Source organism: Callorhinchus milii, unplaced genomic scaffold, assembly GCF_018977255.1.
Source record: "Callorhinchus milii isolate IMCB2004 unplaced genomic scaffold, IMCB_Cmil_1.0 Scaffold2, whole genome shotgun sequence".
Lineage (NCBI taxonomy): Eukaryota > Metazoa > Chordata > Chondrichthyes > Chimaeriformes > Callorhinchidae > Callorhinchus > Callorhinchus milii.
Window position 1 is genome coordinate 5,154,731 of NW_024704743.1, and position 9,797 is coordinate 5,164,527.

Here is a 9,797-nt window from a genome sequence, read left to right on the forward strand (position 1 = left end):
CTTGTCCAGGCTACCACGCCCAGCTCCTGCATTCCTCATCCTCCTCACTCCATCGTCTCCTTCAGCTGAGGTAAGAGCTCTCACTGCCCAGGGCAGCTCTGCCTGTTATTACCTTTTGCCTGTGGTCTGTGCCTGGCGATTATTAAATGTTTTTGCGCGACTGTGAGGATGTGAGTAACTGTGAGGATGTGAGTGTGACTGTGAGGGTCTAAGTGACTGAGGGTGTAAATGACTGAGGGTGTGAGTGTGACTGAGGGTGCAAGTGAGACTGACTTGTAGGTGTGACTGAGAGTGTGCACTGGGGTGAGTGCGAGTGAGGTGAGTGACTGTGTGAGGTGTGGTCGACTGTGAGGTTGTAGAATGTGAGTGTGACTGGATCAGGTAACTGTGATGTGTGCAACTGTGAGGGTGTGAGTGCGACTGTGAGGGTGAGTGCGACTGTGAGGGTGTGAGTCCGACTGTGTGAGGGTGTGACTGTGAGAATGTGAGTGTGACTCTGAGTGTCAGTGTAACTGTGAGGGCATGACTGTGAGGGTGTGAGTGTGACTGTGACTGTCTCTCTCCTCTCCAGGCTGAAGCCCCCTGACTCCTGGTGGAGCTCACTACCATCACACACTTTGGATTTGGAAAAGTGAGATTTCTGTGTCTTGTCTTGTGGCTCAGAACTGTGGAAAGAGCATGCGTGTGTGTGTGTGTGTGTCAGTGATGGAGTCCGTGACCGTCCTGCTCAGTGTGTGTGTGTTTGTGTCTGTGTGTGTTTGTTCGTATGCATGTGCGTGTCAGTCACAGTGAAGGAGCTTCAATACGTGTGTATGTGTTTCGTGTGTGCATGTGTGTGTGTTTCAGTGTGACTGTCCTGATCTGTGTTTTAGCTGTGCTGGTATAGCCCACGGCACGTGGGCTTTCTCGCCTCAACACCCATCGTCCCAGAGAAAGAGCTAGTGCGTGCAGACAGCGAGACTGACCGAGGGTCCTGCAACACACCCTACACAGAGATGTGCAAGTAAGTCCCAGTTTAGCTCTCTCTGGTCTCCAAGGAAGGAGGTCGTGGGTTCAAGCCCCCAGGGGGCTCTGAGCTCACAGTCCAGGCTGATTCTCCAGCGCTGTGGGGAGAGAGTGCTGCATTGTCAGAGACGCCGTCCTTCGGATGAGAACTTAAACCTCATTCCCCATCTGTGCCCTGTTCAGAGGGGACATTATAGATCGCCTGCAGCGCTGTCGGGAAACGAGAAGGGAGTTTCTCTCCCTCCTGGTGTCCTGGCCAACAAATAAAATCGCTCACTTCACTGCCGTTGCAAACGGAGGGGAGGGGTGAATGCCACGTTAAACACACAGTCAATACACTTTACAGTTAATCCTGTAAAGCGCAATGAGATGTTGTCTTAACGTGAAAGGCACTGGGTCAGACACGAGGATTATTAAATTAATTCCAACTTGATAATACGCACTTCTTTCTCCTCCTATGAGGGCGGGGGGACCCGAGCAGGGGGTTGGGATCATGAGGAGGATGGAGGGCAGGGAGGGTATGAGGGTGGCCAAAGGGGCAGTCGAAGAAGACGGACCTTGAAGGAGGTGAGGGAGGGGGGGCAAGGCGAAGGGACTGAGGGATTGAATTCCAGAGGGGTTGCAGGCAAAAAGGCTGAAGGCACACGATGGTGGGGTGGACCGGGTGAGGCACATGGAGCAGATCGTTGCCCGCCAAGTGGAGGGAGCGGACGGGTTGGTGAGAGTTTAGTAGATCGTGGAGCTGGGGAGGAGAGTTTGCTTTGAGGATGGATATAGCCAGGAGCTGTGTAAATTCCACACCAGTTCTAGCCAAGCTCCACTGGCTCCCTATCACACACACTAAACTTCATACCCCATCGCACCAGTTTTTGCCAGTCTCCATTGGCTCCCTATCACACACACTAAACTCCGTAGCCCCATCACACCAGTTCTAGCCAGGCTCCACTGGCTCCCTGTCACAGAATGAATCAACTTCAAAATCCTCACACTCATTTTCAAATCCCTTCATGCCTTGGCATCTCCCTACCCTCTCTGACCTGCCTACCACCCTACCTGCTATCTCCGATTGACTGGCTCTGGCTTCCTGCACGTCCCTCATGCCCTCCATTGCACCATCGGCGACCGTGTTTTCAGCCACTATGTCCTGAAACTCTGGAGCACACTCCCTCTAACCCTCCGCCTTGCCCATTCCTTCCCCATCTTTAGGTCGTTCCTGAAGACCTTCCTCATTGAACCTGCCTACAGTCTCCTCTCCCTGGCTCAGCGTCATGCTCCGCCATTGTCAAGCACTCTGAGATGCTACCCTGCTTGAGGAGACTATATGAGTGCAAGTTGTTGTTGTTGGGATGTTTAATGTCTCAGTCGAAGAACGGCATTCTCTGACAATGCTGCGCTTCTTCCCCCCAGCGCTGGGCTGAAGCATCAGCCAGGACTCTGAGCTCAAGCTCGAACCCACAACCTCCTGCCTCGGAGGCCAGCGTGTGAGCAAATTCGCCAGGCTGGCACATAGCGACTGAGCCAGGCTGACACACGGTTGTTGTGGGATGTTACTGATGAAGCGGTGTCTTGTGTTCGCAGTCTGATGTGGGATGGACAACTGGTGACGATCAGACAGGTGAAAGAGGACACTGACCCAGCCGCAGGAGACATCCTGTTCACAGAGCACGAACATGTCAGGTAAATCTCTCCCGGGTATGAGTGTGTGACTGTCATTTTAAGTTGGGAGTCCTGTAGCATAGGGTTAGCGTGCTCGCCTTGCAAGTGAGAGGACCTGGGTTTGATTCTCAGGCAGGGCAACACCTTAGGCAAGTTTCCTTACTCCGGTCGTCTCTGTTTACCTCGCAGTAAATAGTAACTCAGTTGTTAGCCGATTGGTGGATCACTTACGAGGGGTAATAATTCCTCCAAAATGATAAAAATTTGGTCACTCAATGCACGACTGTTTGTGGGACACTGCTGAACAATTGACTGCCCACAAAATATAGAGTCAATTCACTTTACAATATATTCTGTGAAGTGTTTTGAGACATATCAATGACGTGATAAGGCGCTGTATCAAATGCAAGGATTATTCTTTTTTTTTGGTCAGCTGGGCGTCTTAACACATGCAGATACCCAGGCTTAAGAGAAACAAGAGAATTCCATGCATCCCACCTAAACATGGAAATTCTCGAGATGTTCATCAGAATTTGATACGCAAATTCTCTGTAGAGGTTCACACCCCGTTTGTCAAATTCTGGAGATTATTAGGCACTGGCTGGCGAGAGCCAAGGCTTGGGGACCCTAGAGGGTGCGTTGGGGTAACTGCTGGAGCAAGGACCACCCTACCCGTTAGGGCTTTGGCTTGCATGGTTAACAAAAGCTGAGTGGGATGATTCCCTGCCCCCAGGGACTGGTCTGCCCTTCCAAGTCCTGCCGATGAGCTGTGCTGTCATCAGCAGTGCCTTGGATGTGGACCCACCTGGGTCAGAAACCGTACGAGAGCGTATCACAGAACGCTGGCTCGATTCCGACATTCCTTTGCCAAACATGTCACCTCGAGCTAATAATTCTGTAGCAGTGGCGTGTGCGCGCGTGTATGCGCGCTGTGAAATTTGGGGTTCAAGCGTTTGTCAGAAACCACACCAAGGATATTATTAAGACGTTTTAGTAGCAATTATAAAACCCACAAGCTAAGATCCATACCCCAACGCTTTCATGTAATGACTAGCCATCTAAAGAACATAATTATAACACATAAAAAGTGAATATGAAATGTGCCTAAATAATCTCTTAACTGTTTTGTATGTATGTTGGGTGCGTGTTTTAGTAAGTCGGAGAGATACTACCAAGCAGGCAGGAAATTGTGTCGAAGTTCTAAGGCTGGCACAAAAGTTAAACACGGTCTCTGGTGTGCTGCTGGCGACAAACGTCTCTTGGTGGTCCACTCCGGCGAGGGCTAAACTTGTCCTATTTGCGGTCCACTCGGGTGAGAGCTGGACTTGTCCTCTTTCCCTCAAAGGCACTCTTCTTCCCCTCTGTTGAGATTCGTTCCCTTCCTCTCCTCAGAGGCTCCACAGAGTCTCCTCAGAGGCTCTCCCGCGGCTCTTTCGAGCCTTCTCTCGAGTCTCCTCCCGCGGGTCTTCTCGCGGCTCTTCTCCTCTTTTCTTCTACAAACTAGTTTTGGCTGTCGATTTTTATACCCTTTTTCATACCCCTTTTTCTGTGTTCTAACTCTTTTCCCAAGACTTCTTTCTCACACTCTCTGCACTTTCCCAGGCATTCTCTCCCTATCTTCAAGTTGTTTCTCCTTGTACCAGCTGCCAGTATCTTCTGCAAGAGAACAATATCCTCCTATTCCATCTTATCTAGCCTGACCAAACCACCTGACTCTATGTCCCTGAAGTTTTAGTCCTTCTTTCTAACTCTGTCCATGTGACCTGCTCACTTTAATTTTTTTCTCAGTTTTAATTGCTAGTTTGTATCCCATCCATTCTCCCGGTCCAATTATCCCAGGTTCCTATCTCTCCTGTTAGTCTTAGTGGGAAAAGCCTCAAGCCATTTTGTAAATTTATCCAGTATTACAAGACAGTCCTTAAAACCTCCTTTTGCCGTTGGTAATGGCCCATGGCGTGGTGGTGCTGATTTAAGTGTGTGTGTGACTGTGTGTGTGTGAGACTGTGTGTGTGTGTGTGACTGTGTGTGTGTGTGTGACTGTGTGTGTGTGACACTGTGTGTGTGTGACTGTGTGTGTGTGTGACGTGTGTGTGTGTGTGACTGTGTGTGTGTGTGACTGTGTGTGTGTGTGACTGTGTGTGTGTGTGACTGTGTGTGTGAGACTGTGTGTGTGAGACTGTGTGTTAGACTGTGTGTGTGTGACTGTGTGTGTGAGACTGTGTGTGTGAGACTGTGTGTGTGTGTGTGAGACTGTGTGTGTGTGAGACTGTGTGTGTGTGTGACTGTGTGTGTGTGTGAGACTGTGTGTGTGTGTGAGACTGTGTGTGTGTGAGACTGTGTGTGTGTGTGTGTGTGTGTGTGAGACTGTGTGTGTGTGTGAGACTGTGTGTGTGTGTGTGTGAGACTGTGTGTGTGTGAGACTGTGTGTGTGTGTGTGGTGTGACTGTGTGTGTGTGTGTGTGTGACTGTGGTGTGTGTGTGTGTGACTGTGTGTGTGTGTGTGACTGTGTGTGTGAGACTGTGTGTGTGTGTGAGACTGTGGTGTGTGTGTGTGAGACTGTGTGTGTGAGACTGTGTGTGTGTGTGAGACTGTGTGTGACTGTGAGACTGTGGTGTGTGTGTGAGACTGTGTGTGAGACTGTGTGTGTGTGTGTGAGACTGTGTGTGTGTGTGTGAGACTGTGTGTGTGTGTGAGACTGTGTGTGTGTGTGAGACTGTGTGTGTGTGTGACTGTGTGTGTGTGACTGTGTGTGTGTGTGACACTGTGTGTGTGTGTGACACTGTGTGTGTGTGTGACACTGTGTGTGTGTGTGACACTGTGTGTGTGTGTGACTGTGTGTGTGTGGTGACTGTGTGTGTGTGACTGTGTGTGTGTGACTGTGTGTGTGTGACTGTGTGTGTGTGACTGTGTGTGTGTGCGACTGTGTGTGTGTGTGCGACTGTGTGTGTGTGTGCGACTGTGTGTGTGTGCGACTGTGTGTGTGTGTGTGCGACTGTGTGTGTTGTGTGTGCGACTGTGTGTGTGTGTGCGACTGTGTGTGTGTGTGCGACTGTGTGTGGTGTGTGCGACTGTGTGTGTGTGTGCGACTGTGTGTGTGTGTGTGACTGTGTGTGTGTGTGTGACTGTGTGTGTGTGTGTGACTGTGTGTGTGTGTGAGACTCTGTGTGTGTGTGTGAGACTGTGTGTGTGTGTGAGACTGTGTGTGTGTGTGAGACTGTGTGGTGTGAGACTGTGTGTGTGTGAGACTGTGTGTGTGTGAGACTGTGTGTGTGAGACTGTGTGTGTGTGAGACTGTGTGTGTGTGAGACTGTGTGTGTGTGAGACTGTGTGTGTGTGAGACTGTGTGTGTGTGAGACTGTGTGTTGTGAGACTGTGTGTGTGTGAGACTGTGGTGTGTGTTGTGAGAGAGACTGTGTGTGTGTGTGTGTGAGAGACTGTGTGTGTGTGTGTGTGAGAGACTGTGTGTGTGTGTGAGAGACTGTGTGTGTGTGTGAGAGACTGTGTGTGTGTGTGAGAGACTGTGTGTGTGTGAGAGACTGTGTGTGTGTGTGTGAGAGACTGTGTGTGTGTGTGTGAGAGACTGTGTGTGTGTGTGAGAGACTGTGTGTGTGTGTGTGAGAGACTGTGTGTGTGTGTGTGAGAGACTGTGTGTGTGTGTGTGTGAGACTGTGTGTGTGTGTGAGACTGTGTGTGTGTGTGAGACTGTGTGTGTGAGACTGTGCAACTGTGTGTGCTGCGATGTGTGATGTGTGTACTGGTGTGTGTGTGAGACTGTGTGTGTGTGTGTGATTGTGTGTGTGGGAGACTGTGTGTGTGAGACTGTGTGTGTGTGTGAGACTGTGTGTGTGTGTGTGTGACTTGTGTGTGTGTGACTGTGTGTGTGTGAGATGGTGTGTGTGTGAGACTGTGTGTGTGTGAGACTGTGTGTGTGTGTGAGAATGTGTGTGTGTGTGAGACTGTGTGTGTGTGAGACAATGTGTGTGTGTGAGACTGTGTGTGTGTGAGACTGTGTGTGGACTGTGTGTGTGTGTGTGACTGTGTGTGTGTGTGAGACTGTGTGTGTGTGTGAGACTGTGTGTGTGAGTGAGACTGTGTGTGTGAGACTGTGCAACTGTGTGTGTGCGACTGTGTGTGTGTCACTGTGTGTGTGTGTGTGACTGTGTGTGTGTGTGTGACTGTGTGTGTGTGTGAGACTGTGTGTGTGTCTGTGAGACTGTGTGTGTGTGTGAGACTGTGTGTGTGTGACTGTGTGTGAGAGACTGTGTGTGTGAGACTGTGTGTGTGTGAGACTGTGTGTGTGTGTGAGACTGTGTGTGTGTGTGAGACTGTGTGTGTGTGTGTGAGACTGTGTGTGTGTGAGACTGTGTGTGTGTGTGACTGTGTGTGTGTGTGACTGTGTGTGTGTGAGACTGTGTGTGTGTGTGAGACTGTGTGTGTGTGTGAGACTGTGTGTGTGTGTGAGACTGTGTGTGTGTGTGTGAGAGACTGTGTGTGTGTGTAAGACTGTGTGTGTGTGTCTGTGTGTGAGACTGTGTGTGTGTGTGAGACTGTGTGTGTGTGAGACTGTGTGTGTGTGTGTGAGACTGTGTGTGTGCTGTGAGAGACTTGGTTGAGACTGTGTGTGTGTGTGACTGTGTGTGTGTGTGAGACTGTGTGTGTGACTATGTGTGTGTGAGACTGTGTGTGTGTGTGTGAGACTATGTGTGTGTGGTTGTGAGACTGTGTGTGTGTGAGACTGTGTGTGTGTGAGACTGTGTGCGTGTGTGAGACTGTGTGTGACTGTGTGTGCGGTGACTGTGTGACTGTGGTGTGTGTGGACTGTGTGTGTGTGTGTGGACTGTGTGTGTGTGTGACTGTGATGTGTGTGTGACTGTGTGATGTTGTGTGTGTGTGTGAATGTGTGTGACTGTGTGTGTGTGTGACTGTGTGTGTGTGTGACTGTGTGTGTGTGTGACTGTTGGTGTGTGTGTGACTGTGTGTGTGTTGTGACTGTGTGTGTGTGTGACTGTGTGTGTGGTGACTGTGTGTGTGTGACTGTGTGTGTGTGACTGTGTGTGTGAGACTGTGTGTGTGAGACTGTGTGTGTGAGACTGTGTGTGTGGACTGTGTGTGTGTGAGACTGTGTGTGTGTGTGACTGTGTGTGTGTGTGTGACTGTGTGTGTGTGTGTGACTGTGTGTGTGTGTGAGACTGTGTGTGTGTGTGTAGACTGTGTGTGTGTGTGTAGACTGGTGTGTGTGAGACTGTGTGGATGTGTGTGTGACGACTGTGTGTGTGTGAGACTGTGTAGCTGTGATGAGAGACTGTGTGTGTGTGAGTGTGTGTGTGACTGTGTGTGTGTGTGTGACTGTGTGTGTGTGTGAGACTGTGTGTGTGGGTGAGACTGTGGTGTGACTGTGTGTGTGAGACTGTGGTGTGTGTGTGTGAGACTGTGTGTGTGTGTGAGACTGTGTGTGTGAGACTGTGTGTGTGTGTGAGACTGTGTGTGTGTGAGAGACTGTGTGTGTGTGTGAGACTGTGTGTGTGTGTGACTGTGTCTGTGAGACTGTGTTGTGTGAGATTGTGTGTGTGAGTGTGTGTGAGACTGTGTGTGTGTGAGACTGTGTGTGTGTGTGTGAGACTGTGTGTGTGTGAGACTCTGTGTGTGAGACTCTGTGTGTGTGTGTGTGACACTGTGTGTGTGTGTGACACTGTGTGTGTGTGTGACTGTGTGTGTGTGACTGTGTGTGTGTGTGTGTGTGTGTGTGACTGTGTGTGTGTGTGTGACTGTGTGTGTGTGTGCGACTGTGTGTGTGTGTGCGACTGTGTGTGTGTGTGCGACTGTGTGTGTGTGTGCGACTGTGTGTGTGTGTGCGACTGTGTGTGTGTGTGCGACTGTGTGTGTGTGTGCGACTGTGTGTGTGTGTGCGACTGTGTGTTAGACTGTGTGATTGTGTGTGTGTGAGACTGTGTGTGTGTGTGTGTGTGACTGTGTGTGTGTGTGTGACTGTGTGTGTGTGTGTGACTGTGTGTGTGTGTGAGACTGTGTGTGTGTGAGACTGTGTGTGTGTGAGACTGTGTGTGTGTGAGACTGTGTGTGTGTGAGACTGTGTTGTGTGTGAGACTGTGTGTGTGTGAGACTGTGTGTGTGTGAGACTGTGTGTGTGTGAGACTGTGTGTGTGAGAGACTGTGTGTGTGTGTGTGAGAGACTGTGTGTGTGTGTGTGAGAGACTGTGTGTGTGTGTGAGAGACTGTGTGTGTGTGTGAGAGACTGTGTGTGTGTGAGAGACTGTGTGTGAAAACTGTGTGTGAGAGACTGTGTGTGTGTGTGAGAGACTGTGTGTGTGTGTGAGAGACTGTGTGTGTGTGTGAGAGACTGTGTGTGTGTGTGAGAGACTGTGTGTGTGTGTGAGAGACTGTGTGTGTGTTAGACTGTGTGTGTGTGTGAGAGCTGGTGTGTGTGTGTGTGAGAGACTGTGTGTGTGTGTGAGAGACTGTGTGTGTGTGAGAGACTGTGTGGTGTGTGAGAGACTGTGTGTGTGGTGTGTGAGACTGTGTGGGTGTGTTGTGAGACTGTGTGTGTGTGTGTGTGTAACTGGTGTGTGTGTGTGTGTGCGCTTTCGTGTGTGTGCGCGTGTGTGTGTGTTTGCGACTGTGTGTGTGTGTGCGACTGTGTGTGTGTGTGCGACTGTGTGTGTGTGTGCGACTGTGTGTGTGTGTGCGATTCTGTGTTTCGTGCTAGTGTGTGTGCGACTGTGTGTGTGTGTGAGACTGTGTGTGTGTGTGAGACTGTGTGTGTGGACTGTGTTTGGAGTCCTGTAGCTCAGTGGTTGGAGCACTCGCTTTGCAAGTGAGAGACCTGAGTTCAATTCCAGGCAGAGGGCGAAACCTTGGGCAAGTTTCCTTACTCCACACAGAGCCTAATAATAATCCCTCCCAAAACCAAAAACAATAATAAATTGGTCTTTTTCATCTACGACTGTTTGTGGGACACTTGCTGTGCAAATTGGCTGCCAGCATTTCGCCCACAAATACACAGTCAATTCACTTTACAGTGTGTTCTGTCAAGCACTTTGAGGACTTGTCACGACTCGACGTGAAAAGCGCTATATCAAATGTAAGGATTATTATTATTATGAGAGACTGTGTGTGTGTG

At 50.1% G+C, this 9,797-nt stretch overlaps 1 protein-coding gene across 1 annotated transcript in view; it reads left to right on the forward strand.

Moving 5' to 3' along the window:
- Positions 1–9,797, forward strand: part of LOC103183649 (inactive serine/threonine-protein kinase TEX14-like) — a 13,281-nt gene continuing 3,484 nt past the window's right edge. Inside the window, exons 1-4 of the mRNA XM_042332584.1 lie at positions 1–70; positions 572–631; positions 873–1,003; positions 2,584–2,682. Of these exons, the coding sequence (XP_042188518.1) occupies positions 996–1,003; positions 2,584–2,682 (107 nt within the window). The 5' untranslated portion in view covers positions 1–70; positions 572–631; positions 873–995. The remainder of the gene's footprint in view (positions 71–571; positions 632–872; positions 1,004–2,583; positions 2,683–9,797) is intronic.